The sequence below is a fragment of the Porites lutea genome, chromosome 1 (assembly GCF_958299795.1).
Source record: "Porites lutea chromosome 1, jaPorLute2.1, whole genome shotgun sequence".
Lineage (NCBI taxonomy): Eukaryota > Metazoa > Cnidaria > Anthozoa > Scleractinia > Poritidae > Porites > Porites lutea.
In genome coordinates this window covers 29,588,798-29,611,297 of record NC_133201.1, presented here as the reverse complement: position 1 = coordinate 29,611,297, position 22,500 = coordinate 29,588,798, and the positions used below count along the sequence as shown (strand labels likewise).

General features: G+C 38.2%; 1 protein-coding gene across 1 annotated transcript in view; it reads right to left on the bottom strand.

Annotated features, from left to right (window-relative positions):
• Positions 1-3,314: 3,314 nt before the first annotated feature.
• The window catches only part of LOC140927562 (uncharacterized), a 21,200-nt gene continuing 2,014 nt past the window's right edge, over positions 3,315-22,500 (bottom strand). Inside the window, exons 2-8 of the mRNA XM_073377238.1 lie at positions 22,234-22,314; positions 21,370-21,450; positions 20,962-21,036; positions 16,035-16,207; positions 12,587-12,712; positions 9,210-10,790; positions 3,315-3,947 (exon numbers count right to left, since the gene is read on the bottom strand). Coding sequence (XP_073233339.1) covers positions 3,553-3,947; positions 9,210-10,790; positions 12,587-12,712; positions 16,035-16,207; positions 20,962-21,036; positions 21,370-21,450; positions 22,234-22,314 — 2,512 coding nt within the window. The 3' untranslated portion in view covers positions 3,315-3,552. The remainder of the gene's footprint in view (positions 3,948-9,209; positions 10,791-12,586; positions 12,713-16,034; positions 16,208-20,961; positions 21,037-21,369; positions 21,451-22,233; positions 22,315-22,500) is intronic.

Genomic DNA, 22,500 nt, shown 5'->3' with positions numbered 1-22,500 from the left:
ACACATTGTCGGTAATTGTACTGAAATTGTGAGTGGCTTCTCGTAAAATGTTCTACAATGATTGGTATGCAGGAGTTAATGAAGCCGAAACCAACTGTGGAATTGCACACATTTTGGCATTTTACTGAAGAACAGTTACGACTTATAGATATTTCAACTAACAACAATTTGCCGTCTGCCCTCTTAGAATTTCCTTCCTCCCCTTTAGTTAATAACACATATAACCCTTAAAGCCCCAATATCCACATTCAATTTATCTGTACTGATCTCAATAAATTTTCTTAAAAAATTGGTTGTGATAATTTGATACAAGATCAACGCATTTTCCATCTAGTGGTCATGGAATTAATTCTCATGATCATTTCTTTCCATTCTGTTTTGATATTGTTAGAAGAAACTTGATGTTGATCACTTTCGGGACCTAAAGGGTGGAATCTTACAGATTTTGAGAGATGTTCAGGAACACAAGAAGTTGAGTTGAACGCGGTTTATTTGCTTCTTTACAGCTCGTAGAACTCTACTAGTTGACTCTTTAGATGAGATCCTTAAGTGAATCAAGTTTAGCTTACAAAGCGGTTGTATTTATACTGAACAATAAAGTTAATTGGTTTTTAGCGAAACTACATAGTATTCACATGCAGAAAGTAGGTGTTAAGGCAAGGTCGATTTACACGGCACGATTTTTGCTTACGACTATCGTGCGCGACTAGCATACGTCATGACTTCACGACAGATCGTGTTGTGTTAATGCACACGACATTTGCACGACACATGTGGATGTCATAAGTGAAAATTGTGCGCGTGTGGGTGGTCAAAAGTGATGACGTACACTAGTCGCGCACGATATTCGTAAGCAAAAATCGTACCGTCTAAATCAGCCTTTAGGAGGTGCTAGACCTGATAGAACAAAAGAAACCAAAATTTAGTTGAATTTTAGCTGCGGGTGGAAAAAATGGGCAAAATTGGAGATATCTCTACAACCAAATTCCTATAGAAGAAACTAAAACAATGGTTTGAAAGAAACCTAATTTTCCTAAGATTCTGTCGAAAGAACGTCTAGTTTGAAATTAGGAAAGTAAGTGAAATTTAGCTGAAAATGGCCCAACTGAGAACAAAGAACACAAAAGGTGTTGGGTCACGTGGCACTAAGCTACATTTAATGAGGTATGTAAGGCTGATTATTATTCCAGTTTGAAAGCAAAACTGAGAACTAATTTCAGTTTTAAGCGAACGAACTTCGTTTCGGAAATTGCTTATTTTCCTTTCCACAGCTGAAAACACCTACTAAGCAAAGTAATTATTTCTATCTAACGAACTTGTTTTGGTGTTTGCGAAATAAGCTTGAAGAGGTGTTTCTTAAAGTTAATAAAACTTAACTATCAAGGTCAGCTTACAAGCGAAATTTGAGCAAATATCAAACCAAACTGTCCAACTACTGTTTTTAGATAACTTGAAACCCAAACACCAAATTAGAATAAAAGGTCGGTGCAAAACTCCATGTCCAGGAATTCCGATCTTTTGGCTGCAATGCGCGCAGCGGGAAGTTGACAAAAGCATGCCATCTGTTTACTAACAATTAGAGGCACGTCTGTGATCTTGACAAAGAGTAATGGTATCATGTAAATACATTTCTTAACCGACCTGAAAAGTACGACTAAGGAGGTTATATATGTGGATTATATAGGATATTCCAACACATAGGATATATATATGGTTAAAATATGTTATGTGAGAGGAGAACCGACAAGAAAGTTTAATCGTTTGTTCGTTTGTTTTGCGGTAATTCATAGCTAATTGCGCAACAAAAGATACGATGTTTTTAACCGCAGAATCTGGTTTCTAGGAGTAACTTTCTTTCTCTCTTGTCAGTACTTTCCTCAATAATAAATACAGCGAGCGGAATATTATTTTAAACAAGCAAAGCCGATATAAAAGATAAATACTGAATTAAACGTAAGCTGAGCTACCATGAAAAGGCGACAGCAAAAGGCCTCCGAACGTGTGAGCTTAATCGTTTTTGGACTTCACGGTGTCACGTAAATTGCTCATATTCAATCTATTGTTTTAAAATCGATAAGCTCGGTTTGCTTTGACTATCGCCTCGAAGTAGCCAATGGTTTTATGAGTAAATATGTTTGTATTTTTTTGTGGTTTTTATTTTTAAATTTTTGTAGTTTTTTTATTTTGTTTTTTAAACCCCTCAAATTTTAACTTGAGTAAATATGGCCAATAAATTAACAGCTTAGTACTAATAATAATTGGGGTAAAGAATAAAACTCCTGATTAATAGTTGATGGAACTGACTATAGCCTCAAAGCAATCTAAAACATGACAAAAACACGAGCAAAGCGGCTTACAGTGATTTGAATTAGAACCCCCGTTTAACTCGAAATTGGATGACTGGAACTAAGTCCCATTTCCCTAGGATTAATGATCCTACTTTTCAGTTATTTATACTCAGATAACTCGAATTCCCCGCTAACTCGAACAAAATTTCGTTTTCTTTGATCCGAATTTACTTCGATAACTCGAATTCTGGTTCATAAAACTCAACACGAATGCCGTCCTATTAGCTTTTCCTTGTCTTGTAAACTGAGGAACAACCCCTAAAACTAACACTACAGCGATTTGTTTTTTACTGCTTCTTAATTAGTGCAACGAACACGTCATGTATCTGACAGTCGTTTCCCGGTATTATCTTAAAAATGCATAATCGTGTTAATATTTCTGATGAGATAAGTTAAATGTGCCGTCTGCCATATACTAAAGTGCTGAAATATCAATAAACTATCACTATTACCATGGAAATTGAAGATACAATCGACCCCGACAACTCGAACGCCCGCTAACTCGAACTGTTTTTAACCTCGGGAGATCAGGCCCGATTTTATCAGTTCTGATACAATCTCTCCTACGTTGTCTCGCTAAACTTCGTTTCGCCTTACCCGCCGGAATGTTATTTACAAAGAGAAACGAAAACAGAGCCTGTCCTCAGGTTAACTGTTTTTAGTCTCCCTTCTCAGAGTTCGAATTACCGGGGTTCTACTGTATAGGTGAATCCTTTTTGACATTTTTTGCCTCATTAGCATAGGCTCATCATCATCGGATGAAGCTAATAACATGAAATTTCTGATTATTGAAACACCATAACAATTTCAGTTATCTCTGAAAATTTGAACCCGATATACCAGATAATTTCCAAGAAACTCTCTTTAAAAAAGCCCAAAATTTACAAAGAATGTATGAGCTCATCAAGTAATTTTGCAGTTTTTAACTGATGCTATTTTCATTCTTACTGATTGCAAGGAGCTGAAACGTGCACAAACTCTATAAATTTACTGCGCTCTTATAATTTTTGAACCTAATTGGTATATACGGCTACATCTTCTTTCATCTTCTATGGGTTAACTTGATGCTAATGAGCTAAAATGTAAACATGACGACACGATGAATTCGCCTTTTCAGTCCCCACACAAAAAAACCTTTCACTAAACTATACGTTTAGTCTTTGACATTAATAGTGCAAAAAATGGCTTAATTAACTGAAGGTCTTTAAAAAGACGTATCGTATGTCATTTTTGGAACTTCATGAACTGAAATTTTGGTAAAGATGGATTCTTTCCCGCTTTCTCGAGTCTGGGTTTGTTTGTCGCACTTGTTTCCAGGTGTTTGCTCATGATCAGAATTCCTTTCACCTGTCAGATCGGGTTGATCTTCTTCCAAACTAAAGTTAACAGCACCACTATCTTTGAAAGAGGATGAAATTGACGGCATGTTCACTTTTCCTGTTTGCAGTTGGTTCTTAAAAACATTCCTTCCAGCAAATCCACGAACTTCTCCTTGCAGGTCATTCAGAGGCAGCAGCAAGGCCAGACAGCAAGAGAAAGACCACTTGGGATCTTTGAGCCATTCTTTTATGAAGCGACAGGTGTATACAATATACTGAACTGCAAAGAAACAATAGGCATAGTTACGTATATTTAGGACTGTCTCAAGTCACCTCTCTCTTTCAAGGACACCTTAATTAAAACGTACGCGTTCACTTGACGTTTTATGAGGCGGAGTCCTCTATTGTACTGTCCTTACTCTTCTCTACGAATATTTTAGCTCTATGTTCAATTCTTATAGATTACTCACTGACTGACTGACTGACTGACATAGCAGTACTTATATACATACGCGCTTACTTACTTACATACTTTAATACTTATAACAATTACAGTTAGAATGGCAGTTGAAGCTTAACCGATTTACATCGTGAACTAAATTTTGGCCGAAAACCAAAAGCAAGCACGGAGCTGACATTGCCCTACTTGTGATTGGGGAGCTTAAGCAACGACGACGGCAGTGACGACGTCGCTAAAAAATTAATTTGCGTCCTTTCAAACTTTATCACGTCAATTTGGACTCCCTCAATTTGTCAAATGTAGGCAACGTTTTTTGACGCTGTTGTTTTCGTCGTCGTGGTTGCTTAGGGTCCGTGCACACTTCGGCCAATCTAATTTTTCATTTTTCCAACAAAAACGGAAAAAGGAAATATTACTTATCCTTATCATATTTGCATATTTCAAAGTACAGAAAAAAAGAGAAAAAAAGAAAATGGTCAGGAAAATCGATCATTTTTTCATTTTTCTAATTTTGAAGTTAAATTCAAAAATACAAAAAAGTACCGTTAACGGCTAAAAGCGATATTTTGCTATTTTTATTTTCTTGATATTGTTAGAAAAGTGAGAAAAATAAAATTATCTCCGAGTCCTAGATCATTTTTAGATTTTTCCGTTTTTCCCAAAAAATAGAAAAACAGAAAAATGAAAAAATGATATTTATTCGAGCCATTTTTCCATTTTTTCCATTTTGTTCAAAAAATGAAAAAATAGAAAAAGGGCATACCTATCGCCTAATTTGCCATAATTCCATTTTAACAAGAAAAATGAAAAAAATGACAAGTGTTGCGAATAATTTTTCCGTTTTTTCAATAAATAGAAAACAAACAAACAAACAAAAACGGACAATTTTTCATCTTTTGTTTTAATGAAAAATAGCAAAGAAAAACTTAAATCATGAACATTTACCAATAAAGAGAAGAAAAACCTAATCCACTTTAGACTCACTAGTTTTGTTAGACGATTTACACAGGGTCGACGGAGACGTGGGATGGGGAGGGCGGGTGGGGGCGCTTTAGTTCTCGGAATGCGAACGTAGTTTCATTCACTTTTGGATTTGATTAGATGATTCCTTTACGTCATTACTTAGGACTCACTCTGTGACCTGTTCTAAGACTGCGTCACCATAAAGTGTTCCTGTTCCATTCAAACTGTGGAACGTTTCCCCATACTTGTTGCATGGGTTTCCCGGTATTAGCGATCTTTGCTCTCGTCTTTCCAGGGCTGAGTTGCTTAAAAGGTGGATAATGCTATCCGCTAAATAAATAACGATCTAGTAGATAACGCAATTGGTTTCCGTAAAATTAGATACATAAAAAATTATCAGGCCGCTGGGTAGTGGCCTATCCGGTGGACAGTCGCTATCCAACGTTTAAACAAATGTATGAGCAAATGTATGGGACCAGAATCATTGAGATGTTCTCTCCCGCGAGCGTATACTAGCCGCCTCGTTATGTTTCTCCTCCATAATATTAATTCAATATACTTTAGTCTTGCAATCCTAAAAGACCCGTTCTGCGGCAAGATCCGTTATTTCGACTTGCTAAGCAGTCTACTTTTGAGCATCTACTTCATTTAAAAGCGTCTGACCTCTTCACTGGCGTGCTCTTTGTTTATTTTGCGCATGTGACTGTTCAACGACCTTATTCTTAACTCCTTCCCCTTAATCTCTCTCACGAACCGCTTTTTTTTTGCTGGGACCATAGTGTTGCTGGCATGAAAACCGTTGAGTTACCCCCCCCCCCACTTTTCCCGTACCAATTTTCACGCCTTCTCCTCCCCCCTCGTACCCTTTCTAATATTCTTTTCCCGCCGCTTTCATCCACAGTCGACCCCCGACAACTCAAACCTTCAGGGAAATCGAGATCAAAAGTGAATGGAACTACGTCCGCATTTCGAAAACTAAGCCCTCCCCCGCCCCCAAATTCCCCCACATCTCCGCCGACCCTGGGTAAATCTTCTAACCAAATTAGCGAGTCTCTTCTTCACCGTTAAAATATTCATATAACTTCTCACTTTTCTGCGCCATTTTTCAATAAAATAAAAAGGGAAAAACTGTCTGAAAGGGTGTATCGCTTTAAAGTTTTACTGTTTATTAAATAAATTTAAAAAATAGAAAATTGCTCGCAACACTTGTAATTTTTTCATTTTTCTTATTAAAATGGAATTATGGAAAATTGGGCGATTGGTATGCTATTTTTCTATTTTTTCATTTTTTTGAACAAAATGGAAAAAATGAAAAAATGGTGCGAATAAATATGATTTTTTTCATTTTCCTGTTTTTCTATTTTTGGCGAAAAACGGAAAAGTAGAAAGATGAGTTAGGAATCGGACATTATTTCATTTTTCACATTTTCTAACAATAGCAAGAAAATAAAAAATAGCAAAATATCGCTTTTAGCCGTTTACCGTATTTTTTGTATTTTTGAAGCGGACTGTAAACGGCTAAAAGAGATATTTTGCTATTTTTTATTTTCTTCCTATTGTTAAAAAATGAGAAAAATGAAATAATGTCCAATTCCTAACTCATTTTTCTATTTTCTAGTTTTCGAGAAGCGGACGTAGTTCCATTCACTTTTGATCTCAATTTCCCTGAAGGTTTGAGTTGTCGGGAGTCGACTGTGGATGGAAGCGGCGGGAAAACTGTAACGTACCGGCCGTGGGAATGAAGAACATTAGAAAGGGTACGAGGGAGGAGGAGAAGGCGTGAAAATTGGTACGGGAAAAGGGGGTGGTAACTCAACGGTTTTCATGCCAGCAACAGCATGGTCCCCGCACAAAAAAAGCGGTTCGTGAGGGAGATTAAGGGGAAGGAGTTAAAAACAAGGTCGTTGAACAGTCACATGCACAAAATAAATAAAGAGCACGCCAATGAAGAGGTCAGACGCTTTTAAATGAAATAGATGCTCAAAAGTAGACTGCTTAGCCTGCCGAAATAACGGATCTTGCCGCAGAACGGGTGTTTTAGGATTGCAAGAGTAAAGTATGTTGAATTAATATTATGGAGGAGAAACATAACGAGGCGGCTAGTATACACTCGCGGGAGAGAACATCTTAATGATCTGGCCCATAAATTTGCTCATACATTTGATTAAACGTTGGATAGCGACTATCCACCGGATAAATCACTAAATCACTTTTGGATTTGATTAGATGATTCCTTTACCTCATTACTTAGGACTCACTCTGTGACCTGTTCTAAGACTGCGTCACCATAAAGTGTTCCTGTTCCATTCAAACTGTGGAACGTTTCCCCATACTTGTTGCATGGGTTTCCCTACATTAGCGATCTTTGCTCTCGTCTTTCCAGGGCTGAGTTGCTTAAAAGGTGGATAACCGCTGGATAAATATCCGCTGGATAAATAAATATCCAGTAGATAACGCAATTGGTTTCCCTAAAATACATAAAAAATTATAAGGCCGCTGGGTAGTGGCCTATCCGGCGGATAGTCGCTATCCAACGTTTAAACAAATGTATGAGAAAATGTATGGGGCCAGATCATTAAGATGTTCTCTCCCGCGAGTGTATACTAGCCGCCTCGTTATGTTTCTCCTCCATAATATTAATTATAATTCAATATACTTTACTCTTGCAATCCTAAAACACCCGTTCTGCGGCAAGATCCGTTATTTCGGCAGGCTAAGCAGTCTATTTTTGAGCATCTATTTCATTTAAAAGCGTCTGACCTCTTCACTGGCGTGCTCTTTATTTATTTTGTGCATGTGACTGTTCAACGACCTTCTTCTTATGTCTCTTATCTCCTTTCCCCTTAATCTCTATCACGAACCGCTTTTTTTTCTGCTGGGACCATAGAGTTGCTGGCATGAAAACCGTTGAGTTACTCCCCCCCCCCCCTTTTCCCGTACTAATTTTCACGCCTTCTCCTCCCCCCCGTTCCCTCGTACCCTTCCTAATATTCTTCATTTCCACGGCCGGTACGGTACGGTTTTCCCGCCGCTTTCATCCACAGTCGACTCCCGACAACTCAAGCCTTCAGAGAAATCGATATCAAAAGTGAATGGAACTACGTCCGCATCTCCCTCCCCCCCCCCCCCCCCAGATTCCCCCACATCTCCGCGGACCCTGGGCAAATCTTCTAACCAAATTAGCGAGTCTCTTCTTCACCGTTAAAATATTCATAACTTCCCACTTTTCTGCGCCATTTTTCAATAAAATAAAAAGTGAAAAACTGTCTGAAAGGGTGTATCGTTTTAAAGTTTTACTATTTATTAAATAAATAAATTAAAAAAATAGAAAATTGCTGGCAACACTTGGCATTTTTTCATTTTTTTTTTATTAAAATGGAATTATGGAAAATTAGGCGATAGGTATGCTATTTTTCTATTTTTTCATTTTTTGAGCAAAATGGAAAAAATGAAAAAATGGTGCGAATAAATATGATTTTTTTCATTTTTTTGTTTTTCTATTTTTGGCGAAAAACGGAAAAATAGAAAAATGAGTTAGGAATCGGACATTATTTCATTTTTCTCATTTTCTAACAATAGCAAGAAAATAAAAAATAGCAAAATATCGCTTTTAGCCGTTTACAGTATTTTTTGTATTTTTGAAGCTGACTTCAAAGTTAGAAAAATGAAAAAATGGTCAATTTTCCTGACCATTTTCTTTTTTTCTATTTTTGTCTGTATTTCAAAATATGTAAACATGACAAGGATAAGTAATATTTCCTATTTCCTTTTTTGTTGGAAAAATGAAAAATTAGATTTGCTGAAGCGTGCTTCCTGTTCACGTTTCATTGTAAATATCATCCCCGAAGAATAATTAATGATACGCAAATGAGTTTATATAATAGGAAATACTGGTACATTTTGTCCTATTTACTTCACTTTGCTGACATGAAGGGCTATTGGCGACTCAGTGAGTAAGTCAGGTTCCAGATTACCTTCATTTAATTCAGTCTATCTTGGGCTTGTCCCAGGTAAGATTGATTCCCCATACCTTACTATAATTAGTAACAATGCCCAGGGTTGAATTTTATTCTATTGAAGGGTAAATTAATAACCGAAGTAGTTTTACTCTTAACTTACCTACGAGAAGACCGATTACCAAAGAATTTGCTCCAAACACCAGTACCTTGAACATGATGTTATCCACATACGGATCGATTGAGGCAGGAGTGTTCTCGCTGTTAATTTTACTCACAGCTCCTATTCCCAAGTTTACAAAGGTCACAGCAAGAGATATCAACATTAGTCTGTTCTCGAATGGGTCCACAATGGGGCTGACATAGGCAAAAAACATTCCATAGAGTCCTGACATGACGCACGCCAGTCCGACATATGCCCTGCTTTCACCACCAACCAGGATGAGACCTGACGTGAGGACCACCTTCCGTACTGTGTCGACCAGCTCCCAGTACCACGAGCGCGGATGGTAGTTTTCGAAAAGGAATCGCAAGCCTGTGGTGACTTCGCCCCTTTTCACTTCCATATCAGGATTTGGATGCTCGTCTTCCATTTCATTCTGACTTTTAACGGTCAATCGCGTTTTCCAGAGAGCTATAAGTGATGCTGTGGGAAGAAGTAGTATGTAAGCGACTGCAATGTAGGCAACGATGACTGATCGACTGTAGATTGTACTCTCACAGTCGATACTGTAGTCAGTCTTAAGAAACTTTTGGCAGTGGGTTTTCGTTTTGTCCGGACAAAGCAGACGGCAAGTTGGGGGCAGCACACTAGCTGTTTTGGAGCAGGTACTGAGATATGTCACGAAGAGGAAGAAAAACAGGTTTCTCAAGATCAGCTCTTTCGTTTGAGAAGATTTCTTTAACTTTTCTTCTTTGGAGGAAGCACTCCGTTCGAGTAGAAGCTTTCGTAAACAATAAACGAGAATCGCAACAATGATGGCTGTGCCATTCATTGCAAGGATTGCAAACAAGCTCTTAAAAGCATTGACCTTTAATTCAGGGAAGATGCAATGAAGAGGGGCAATCTGAAATACATTAAGTTGTACCATCTCCGAATATTTTCCAATGGCAGAAAGAGAATCTGGCCATTTGACGTACGAAAATGTCTTTAACAGTCCATCAGTGACTTGGTAAAAGCCAATGACAATTTTCAGCGTTCCAAGTATCATATCCACTGTGGATCTTCCTTTTTTCTCCTTCTTTTGCTTCCTTTTACTTGACCACAGTATGACTAAAATAATGACCAGGATAACTGCCACCACGATCGACAGTTGTCCGATCATCCATTTCTTCGTTGGACACTTTTTGCAAGTTTGAAACTGTTTATAGTAGCCATCACTACAAATTTCACACAGCGGTCCTTGATAGCCGTCAGCGCAAGAAGAATTGAAACCGCCATAGCAAGCCTCTTGTTGTGGACATTTGTGCGGCTTAGGAACAGTGTATGGGAACTCGATGAGGGAAGCATTAGTTGAGGAAGAGTTCCTTGAATCCAAGAGATTACGTGCAAATGATTCATAAAATTGTTTGTGGGTCTGATTCTCCCATTTCCACCAGTAACCCTTCTTCAGCTTAACATGGTCATCCACACATTGTAATCCTTCTTCATCGCATTGTGTGCAGCCTTCAAAAAGATGGGTACGATGAAATCCTTTCAAACAGCTGCAAGCTCTAAACCCAGCAAATGTGGAAGTATCTGTGCCTACAAAAAGCAAACGTCTGTTAGTTGAATTAAATGTATTGCAATCACGAAAATATATTTTTTCCATTTTTAAAGAACACATAAATAAAGTTTGAAAGCTTGCAGGTTTTGGAAGTTGAAGGCTTCATTGTCAAATGAGTTTAAATATAACAAAGCTACTTCATAAGAACGTTTCACCGCCTTGAATTACAAGGACAGCATAGCCATGCCGAACAAACAAACAAACAAACAAAGCCGAGGCAAAACCCTAAGGATATGGGTAAATAAATTCTCAATTCAAAACCGATATCAAGCTTTTCTATCTAGCCTGAGAAAACAGTCGACATTTGACGACGCTACCACTGGTTTCTCCGCCAGGTGACGTCTGAGTAACGAGGGCAGAAGTTACATACTGATCTGGGTAGTGACTTTGATTGGTTGAATCAAATTTCCCACACAGCAAGACCAATCAGAAGCACTACCCAGATCTGGTAGTGACGCGTCATCAGTATGGACTTTCTGAGCTCGTTTCTCAGACGTTATTTGGCGGAGAAACTAGTGGTAGCGTCGCCAAATGTCGGCTGTTTTCTCAGGCTATTTTCTACCTTACTCACGACAATAGTCCTTATGCATGTTTACTTCAGACGAGTAAATTTAACCACCAAAGCTCGTTTTGAAATTTTAAAAGTTACAGAATTTTGCATAAATGAATTTCAATGGGAGTAGAGTTGAAAAGAATGCTTACGCTCATTAAGTGAAAATGAGAAGTTTGCTTGGAAACGAGGCTTGGTGGTGAAATTTGCTCGTCTGACGTTATCAAGCATAAGTGCCATTGCAAAAGCAGAGAATCTCGTTCAGTCTTCACCCTTATTTTCTGACCAGTTTTGTCTGAACTTCACTGACGTCATCAGATACTTTGAACAAGCGAACAGGGATAACGAATTTTCTGTACACTTTTCACATTCCATCTTCTAACTAGGTCGTGAGTTCGATTCTCACCTGGAGCTCGAAAAATTTTTCTGAGCTTTCTGGTGTTTGATTCTCCTTCTTCTTAAATTATAAATTACAATCAAACCAGGTCAAGCGTACCACCATAGATTCTAATGATGAATTCATTATATACAACTTATTAACCGAGAGTGAAGTCATTATGGGGAAATCCCTGGAATGACCGAACGGACGAAGTTAATAAGAGGCCGTTTAACGCTCTAAATATATAACACCGCAAGTAATTGAGCCTGCGATCAATTAAAACCAATAACTGGTCAGTGCATAACTTAAAAAAAAAAACAAGTCACCTCAGTGAGTTGTAAACTTGAGCCCGCGATACACACATGTGACACTGGTCAGCGGATACCTTTTTTCACAGCTGTCAATTGACCATAACATGGATTTCCACTATCGAGTTAAACACAGATTGTATATGCCTTGGACACCCAGCGAATACTGCCGGCCATTACAAGAAACTTTTGCCAGCTTAGCAGCCAATCAGAACACTCGTACTTTTGTAGCCATATAATAATTGGCATTTTGAAATCTTGTGGTGATTCTTATCATTCTTACTAGCATCCGATGAGCAGTAAAGTCAGCAGATGGTTAAAATCATTTTGTTTTCTTCTTGAGTTCGATAAATAATTTTATTCAAAAGCCATCGAAGACGATTTCTCTTGATCTGATAGAATGCTGAAAATCTGCAGCGCAAAATTCACTGCCCATTGAGCATGCAAGAATGCGAATTTGAATTTGATATCCTTGCCATTATCAATATAATCTGTTTGGTCTATGTTTGACTGGGTTTGACTATAAAATATGCCTACCTTGTGGACAAGCAATGCACTCACGGGCGCTTTTGCCAGGCGCCTTACTGTACGGGACAAAAGTTCCATTTGGACATCTGAGGCAGTTGTCATTGACAAACGCTATGGTATCCGAATAGAAGCCTCCTATAAGTAAGTGTAATCAGAGTGAAAGTGTCCTTGAAATAAATTTAATTTTGTAGTCGCAAAATATGACTAAAATGGATCTACAGAGCCTAAAAAATGTAGTTAGTTTGGGGTAAAATTGCCGGGTTACAAAATCCTTGGTTTTCGGTCCGACGTTCCTTTTTAAATTCCATGACCTACAAATAACGTAGAATTCCCTGTAATATGAATGGTTTCTGTGGACGGACTTTACTATTGCATGGCGTAAGAAAAAAAAGCTAGCATCTGGTCGTAGTAAGAGTCCAATAAATGTGGCTGGCAGGATACTGGTAAAGTTAGTACCAGTTTTTGCGTTTTTATGAATCGGTACAAAAGAGAGTTTGAGCATCACGTATACGGCAAACGGCAAACGTCAGATTCAAGTTGAGAATTTCTCAAAATAGAAAATGAGCAGATAAAAACAGCTCAAAACAATTCTTATGGATAACAAATTGCATGAAACTACTAATTTGTGTTGAAATAATGAAAAGTAAACGACAATTAAAGTTGAAGTACTGGGCCCAACGTTGTTCGCCTTGTACACCAATGACCTACCAAGTGCTGTTACCTCTGGCTCTGTCTTTATGTATGCGGATGACACCACCGTTTATTGCATTGGGGACACTGTTGATAACACTGTCACTTCTTTAAATAAAGCTTTATCGGAACTGAATAGTTGGTGCCTAGAGAACTCTTTAACTCCTCACTTGGCAAAGTGCGCAGCTATAGTATTGATGAGAAAACCGCACAGCGGGCCGCTAAATTCTGTGACTATTGGAGAGGATCGGAGTGAGAGAAACACACTCACCTTGTGGGTGTTACTATCGATGAAAAAATTTCCTGGTCACCTCACCTTACAGATGTGAAAAATAATTTTGTTAACAAACTGAACCTCCTGAAAAGGAGCTCGTTCTTGAGCAAAACGCCCTATTGGAAGTGTACTTCAAGATAACATTACCATCAGTCCTGTATGGCCTTGGTTGTTTGGGACGGCGGGCCTAATGGGGACCTTCGCGATCTACATTCCCTGAAAGTACTTGACTGTAGGGCAGCCAGAATAATATATCACTTGCCCCGCGATGTGCCTACTGATGAATATACCGACATTCGAATTGGAATACTTTAACCTTCTATTTTAAAATCATTAATTACAAGTAATTGAAATTATTAATTAATTTAACTGCTCCACAGCGTGTTTATAGGTGTAGCACCTGCGGCTCTTTCATACTTGACAAATAAACCTTGCACTGCGTACAACTTCAGAAGGAGTAATAACTTAATCGTCCCGCTTTTTAACTCGCAGTTTCTTAAAAACTCTATAGGCCAGTTTCGAGTTCGCTATGACCGCTGAATTAAAGAAGTGAAGACGCATCTTTTACGGGCTTAGCCTCCATCTCAAGTAATATATTCACAAATTCCAGCGAGAAAAAGACCTGTTTATTACTCTGTCTATTGTGTATATTCAAATTTCAAACACTTACTTGTCGGAAGTCCTGAATAGTTTACTTTATATCGAGACTAACCCTGTTTGAATGTGTCGTTAATGTTTGTATTCAGCGGTAATTTTTTAATTCGAAACAGGGCTATTAGCTATAGAGGAGCTATTCTTTGGAAAGCTGTCTCGACTCATTTTACAGGCTAGTTTACTGTTTTTCATCGCAAAGTAAAGAAGGACTATTATTTTAAGGAACTTGATTTTAGCGCACAGTCGGTCCAGTCGCTGCTCAAGCACTACCAAGATTTTAAAAGTTTTTAACTATTTTATGTTTTAAATGCTGTAGTCAATTTCATTCGAGGTAAGTAATGTAAATTCATTTAACATTGTATCTTTTTAGAATGTTACTGTATAATTTTAGAGTTTTGTTGTAGTTGTATTTTGTAAGTAATGTTATCCCTATTTTTAATATAGTTGTATATTCATTTGTAATTACTTTTACTTTTGTTCTCGGGCAATTCAAAGGCAAGTAGACCCTCAGGGCCTGTTTACATGGAGGTGGGGGTCCCCAGGTAGGTGAGGTAACCCGGTTAGGTGGGGTAACCCGCCTGACAATATAATCTCTCTGGGGTCCCTCACCTTCATGTAAACAGGCCCTTAAACTGATAACTCAGCTTACAATGTATCACAACAAATTTTGAAAAGAAAAAACTATTAACTAAATAGTTTTCTAGTAGCATTACAACACTGGGTGTCCCAAAGGTTCGTTCCTCTAATTTCTTGCGCTGTAACTTTTGATCAACACTTTATTTTTGCATGAAAGTTTTAGAAGATGTTTATTACTCTCTCGATTACTTGTATTCAGAAATTCAGTAACCAGCATGCCTTCTTTGTTTCTTTTTTATCACATTTCGTTAAGACGTTGCGGCATGGTGTGGGAAACGCGATGTCGCGCCAGTAGAGGTCAAGATGATCCATTTTGAGCTTTTCTTGTCACGTCAGTGGTACACAGGAGCCATTGCGACCCCCCAAAATATCATTTTTAGATTAGGCAGCTGTAAAAAAAAACATTAAGGCTTCTTTACAAATTTGAGACGAGCTGAGCGTTAACGTTGCTTGACGGACTGAGCAGAGTTAGTTTTTTGCAAACTTAGGGACAAAACCTTCGCTTTATTTTCATCCAGACTTAGCTTGATAACTATTGTAAGAACTACCTTGATGAGTTCCTCTGTTGTACCTAGCCTTCTTAAAAATTAGTTTTAGCTGCTTTATTCATGACTTTCGTTTTCCTCTTTTTTTCTTGTCTTCAAAACCTTCATTTCTCGATGACCATTTTCCCACCCCAATTTTTTTTGGATTTGGATCAGTTTCCAGGTCTTAGCAATTTCTTTATCTGACAAAGCAGTGGATCGAAGTGTACCTGGTTATGCTTTCACCTAGCTGAATGTTTTTGTGTTATCTTTCATGATATTCACAAAAAAAGAGGAAGGCGTTCGAGCAATTTGGGCTACAAGATACAAAAATTTGTGGATGGAAATATACTAGCGCACACCCACCATTGGCGCGAAAGTACACAAATCGAAAATTCGAGTCGAAAGATGGAAAAACAAGTATTAAATATTAAATTAGATAAAAAACATAATCCAGACTTTTATTTAAAAGATTTACTCATATTATCAAGTCCAATAGCACTAGCGGATTACAGACTTATATAGCAGAGGAACCGTAACTTCTGGGACATCCTGTAGAAATAAAATAATGTAATTCGCACTCGAATGCTAACAATGCTGTTTGTGATTTGAATTAATCATCACCCATAGGACAAGTACAAGTTTAAATAATAATCATGTAACACAATATATATTTTACCTGCAGGACATTCGACGCATTCAAGACGACTTGCATTTACAAAAGTACCAAGTGAACATGGTAGTAACTTGTGGCCACCAAGAGTTGTATTCGCAAAACCCACTCGCTTAAATGACTTGCGTACATTGTAATCCTCAATGTCAAGGTAACTAGAGCTATCTTGAACCAAGCCGCTAAATTGAAAGATATAAATGTTTCAGTTAAAAAAACGTTTAAGAAATGTAACAAATTGACATTAAGGTCGTTCAAAAGATTAGTACATCGTATTTATCGGACGTGTTTTGTATTATCTGGTGGTTTGTACTAACTGCACTTTTAACTATATGAAATAAAGAAAGAAGACATATCTAGTTTGAGTTCACAAGTTTAAAGTCGAGGTTGCTAAACTTAGGCTGCAATCTGTGGAATTTTCAGGTTTTTGCAAGCAATATCTACGTCATATCCAAGGAAAAAGCAGTCATCAAAATCTGCAAAATTGCTAAATGAGTTAACGAGTTTTTAAATGAAGCTATTTGATATATTGGGCTCAAGTATATGTTCAGAGATAACTAATTTAATACAGTCGAACCATCATGGGCGACCTGCTCTCGTAAGCGAAAATCTCCCACTCTATGAAACGTTACATGGATCTCTGTGGATCAATACGGCCACACATTTGCATCAAGTGTTAAGACGTGTACTTTCTAAAGAGTTCCAAACATTCACTTTCTTTAAGATTTCGCTAGCATCGTGCAATCAGCAAGCAAGCCATCGTTTCGAAATCCCTTGATGACCTTTTTTAAAGCTGTTACTCTTTCCGCGATTTTCGTTTCCCTACTAAGTTAATATAAATGGAACTGAGTGAAGTGCAATTTGGTCTAAAATTATACCTTTGATCTGAATAACAAGAACTCGAATCAAATGGGAGAACACTCGTCGTACCTTAGAAGTTGCCTGCAAGAAAATTTCCTTGCAAAAAGTAGATGTGTCCACCCCTCTTTTCGGAAGAGACCATTTTTGGTTCGATTCTCGTTAGCGACCTCCTCCAGAAGCGACCACTACAACTTAGCTTTCTGTCGCCCCATGTAAGGGAATCCAGGAAAGTCTTGGATTCTGGATTCCACCCTGTGGATTCCGGATTCCAGCTCAGTGGATTCCGGATTCCAAAAAGGGCTGGATTCCAAATCTTTTTCTGTTTTAATGCATTTCTTCGCATTTCGTTTTGGTGTTCGAATCTTGCTACATTGAAAGACGTTGTTTAGAATGCATAACAAGTTTGTTTTCTTTTTCGATTTACAAATTACGTGAAGAAATGTTTTACTGTTCCGTAATGGTTTAAGGTACAATAATGAGGGGGACATTGGGGGACGGTCCACACCGCAACACCGCGGAAAAAATAGCAAACATCGCATCACCGCAAAAAAACGTGGCGAAACACAGACATCGCAATTTTAAATTTTGTCCTTCGATTAATCTAGTCCAAATCTCCATATGATTAGGGATCGAGGATCTCGGAGCTGGTTTAGTGATAAGTAGAGAGTGAGACCTCAAGACTCTATTTTTCACTTACTCTATTTTTGCGAACTCTATTCTCAGTCATGCAGATAGAAAAATGCCTAATTAGCAGAAATAAAAGAACTCTTGCAAATCATTCCTAAATATTCACGTTTATTCATTTGATTGCTGCATAATAAAGTACTGGGAAAACGTACAGTCATTGCCAGGGAAAACCGAGCTGCAATTTGTAAGAAAACGGCCTAACAAAGTTCGTGCGTAACTCCAAATCAATTTTTCCTATCTATGCCATATCATAAACCAGCGAAGGTTAATCAAGTCTTTTGCTATCCACCAAAATAATAGAAGGTTAATTTTGTTTGTATGTCGTTACATTCGTAGTTTTCCTTGTCCTGTCCGAACGCCTGGAACAGGCTACGTCGAAACATGTTTGCAAATTCTTTTGGAGCATTAAAACAGTATTTCGAAGTAATAGAACTGAACAAAACGTTAAAAGCCGCCAATCGCTAATCACCTCCAAACTATCACGAAGAAAAGATTTCTTGACATGTTTTTGGACATTGTTTTTCCTTCTCTTTCTACTTTTTATTGGAATCATTGTCATGGCGCAAAAACCTAAATTCGGTTACCACCTCTTTTGTAAAACTTTCATTTACAGAGACACAGTAAGCTGTAGAACACGCGCATTAGATATCACTTCTTAACTGAATTGCTTTCACACTTTCTCATATGACTCGTAAGACACGAATTTTAGGCAAATACAATAAAATACACTTCTCCTACTACGGGATAAGCATATATACTCAGTAAAAGATTGACAATTAAAAAGAGCACTACAGAAGATTAAATTGGACTTCAAGCTGACAAAAGTGGTGTCGCGGTCAGCGCGGCCCTAAAGTGACTAAATTTGACTGTGTCACATAATTGTCTAAGAATGGTAACATGGCTCAAAAAAAAAATTCAGACAGTGGCCGGACCACGTTGATCCACCAATAAATTTTTACGCTGTCACGTCTCGACGTTTTTGACTGGTCAAAATAAAGAAAAAAAGTTAACTCTTGACAGTCTGCAAGCCCAAAACTATCAGTTACTTGGTATAGTCGTTGCTGAACCATTTAAATCGAGTTCAAAAAGTGGCTTAATGGACAAAACGGCTCAAAACGTAGTCAAAGATAGCCTGATTTGCCTTCGTTCAGTCAAAACTGTAGAGCTGAACTTGTTTGTTCTTCATTGACTTTCGCTACGCAAGCATCCTTGCTGAACAGCATGCGAGAGCAAACCACCCCCTCCCCCCGCGCCATAGAGGTCAATGAAATCCCTAATTTCGTACCCAGATATCTTGTTGACGAAGCCAAAGGCGAGATCTGGCCCCAGTTGTCGCGTTGAATTTGATGTTAAAAAGATAAAAAAGAACACCAAAATTGGTTCATACTTAAGATGTGCGCATAACCACGTTTTGATAGAAAAAACTTCACGGCTCTATCAAATTCGTTGTTTAACACGTCAAAAATCGCAGATTAATTTCAAGCATGCGCTCTTTCATGGCCTGTCTCATTCCTGACAGGCAATCACGGGTACAAAATCGGATTTGACGAGATCTCACCTTTGGCTTCATCAATAAGTAAGAGATCTGAGTATGAGATTATGAAATCCCCCGCGAGTGTTATTTCATATTAGCGCGTTCAAGGTGGCTCTAGGATCCATTTCAAAGAAAAAAAATACGGGCTAAACCGATCTCAGATCGGTCTAATTTCCAAAAGCGACCTCAATGTGAACGAGGCCTAATCGCAACTGTAGCACCAGAAAACATGAAAAGTCCGTTTGATCCTCGATCGAGTCTGAGATGACTGAGAGATCGAGAGAGACTTGCGCGTTTCTGACGCGTTGGCTCGTTTTAAGCGTTTAACAACTGTATAGCGCTCATGTATACGATATTTTCCCCAAGGACGACGTAAAATTTATATTACATTCAATTACGATTGAGAACAAAATCAATCAGCGGGCTTAAAACAATACACTTAACGTTTCTTTTGTTCATGATTGTGACTTGCTTGCCGCCACGTTCAGCACAGTCCACAGATAGACACAAACGAAAAATCATGCAGCTTTGCCTTTGGCACGTTTGGATCTATCGCAGTCAGCTAAAAATTTCACAACACAGTCTTACGGGTACCTTTCTCTCTCAGCCTTTCGTTTTTGCTTGTGCTTTCCAATAACGTCTTTTTAAAAAAGAAAAAGTAGAAAAGAAAAATCCAACAAACTTCAAACTGGTCTGATCGAAGAGGTGGCGAGATTACACTCGAATGCCGGTGGATGAATGAAAGAGGCACCCACCGCGTCTTTGCACGTGATTACTTTAGTGACAGCTGATTGGTACGGTTCTGACAGTTCCTGGCTTATTTCTCAAATAAAGATTATCGAAACTATGAAACTGTTCTCAGCAAAACTACTAGGACCAAATTAGGCACTAGGAGACTGTGAATTTCTTTTTTTTTTTCTTTTTAGGTAAACTGTTGAACGTAAACGTTTATTTTCATTTGTGAACCAGGAGGACCAGGAAGGTTCAAGAAAAGGTTCACCCCAGGTGCACCTTTTCCAGTCCTATGTCAGGTCAAAAAGCTCGCATAAAATCGCTTTTGATTTTTTAAAGTTCAGCGAAGCGAGTGAACAACAAAGAATCAAACATAGCCAGAGGTCGAAGTTATTCATAACAATTCAATTTATACCTTAAAAAGGCTGCGCTGTGTTCCCTTGAAAACCCCGAATTTTGTGATCCTCCCAGCCGCTCATAAGGCAAGGGTTCCGTCGCTATTATAGAATTTTAATCATGTGACCGTGACCTCGACCTTTCATATGGAGCTCGTGAACTATTGTTTTGACACCAGATATGCCGATATTATGTCGTCATGTTCAGGTCTATACCCTCGGGAGGCTTTCCATAGACTGATGGTTTTTCTTTCGAGCGAGTAGCTCAATTTAATCTGGAGTGGATCTTCAGTAAGTTGGATTCCGGATTCTTAGTGCTGGATTCTGGATTCCAAAACCCAGGATTCCGGATTCCACAAGCAAAAAATTCGTGGATTCCGGAATCCGGATTCCCTTACATGGGGCGATTTCTGGGTGGTTGCTTACGAGAGGTTCGACTTGTATTACAATGCTCTTTCAACATAAAGACAGATAATATTTATAATAGCTCGGATCAGAGAATGACCAGTATTTGAAAATGAGGCAGAAAAGGGACAAAAATACAGATTACCTATACCTCACAGTGCGAGTTGAGAAAATGGGTTCGGCAAAATTTAACTTCATCTCGCTTCAGTATAGTTTACATCGAGTTGATGCATAAAGCTAAAGTAACTCAGTAAACGAAGGTCAACGACAATGCAACCGCATACTAGAATATTGTATTACTGTATTAAAGAAAGTTACTAACAGATGAAAAGTGCAGCGCTCTCGTTGAAGTGAATCCAAAACTTTCATGGTACCAATTTTACCATCATTCATGGTTCTACAAAAGAGAACGAAAAATGGATAGTTAAGTCTTTCTTATTGATATCAAAGCCCGATTTCCTACGAGCGAAGCAACTAATAGCAAGGACACCAATAATTGAGTTTTATATAGAATACTTCATGAAAAGTGTACTCGTGCGGTTTTGCACAATTGTAAGCTGTTAACGTATCCTAAATTGAAAGAGTGAGCGCAGTGAACGAGTGTGATTCCTTATAAGATGACAGCGACTGTATATGTTTATAATATACATCCTCATACTTATATATTTTGTGGGGCTATTTCGAAGGAAGATGTAGAACTCCCTCTGTTATGTATAACAATCGTACTTACATGACGGAAGTTAGGTTATGAAAATCGTGAAAAGACAAGACTCGGAGGCTCACTTCTTTTAAGTGAGTGCGAATCATGAAGCTGCAAAGAACGAAAAGTTAACTGAAAAGTTTTTATTATCTTTGGTATCATCTATTACCATTACTATTTGTTCCCATAATTATCACTTATTGTTGCTTCTTCTTTTCATTACAAGTTCTTTCAAGCTGTCACACCTAGCTACATATCAGCACCACTCGTACCTAGAACTAGCAATCAGCTTAGAGGTAAAAACAATTTACAGTTGCCACGTGTCAATACCACCTTTTATGGAACACCCTCTTTCAAATTTTTAGAACCCAAACTATAAAATAGTTTAGACTTTAGATGATGATCTTATCTTCATCGCGACGATCATATCTTTATTCTAAATTTGTTTTTCCGCGGCTCACATCATCTTCACGTCTCATTCCTTTCACGGGTTAAAATAAACTCAACAAATTGGTCTGCTGGGTCTTCATAGCTCAATGATGGAGCACTGCAGCGCTAACGTAGAGGCCATGGGTTCGCATCCCGTTGAAGTCCCGAAAATGTTTGCGGGTTTATTGGCAAAATTGCAATAAACATTAATGCGACGATCATATCTTCATTCAAAATTTGTATTTCGGCAGTTCACATCATCGTCATAATCTTAGAGCTACCGCTAGTATAGATCACTTTAAAAACAATGTTCGTTTGTCTGAACTTTGTGAGCTAGCTTGCGCTCATGTGCTACTCTTCAATCCGATTTCAAATAAAGCTTTGCTGCTACTACTATTACTAAATACTACTACTTGGCGAAAGTTATGAACCATTCATAAATAATACAAATCGGTTTATACTTACATTAAGACCTTCTCATTTGGTTTATCTGGGATACTGAAAGCCCGATGCCCAATAGTCTTGATAGGATTATCTGAAAGCATTCTAAAGGTTTGAATTGCGTAAGTGTTAGTATATAAGAAGCTGCCAGTCGAAACGCCAGTAATCAAGTGACCAATCAGTCCTTGAAATACATTGTAAGACGAGAAACCTTCCCCGAGTTTGTGAGCCACTTGAGCGGATTAAGAGAAAGTAACTGGACAGGTCCAATTATTTTCTCTTGGACTAGCT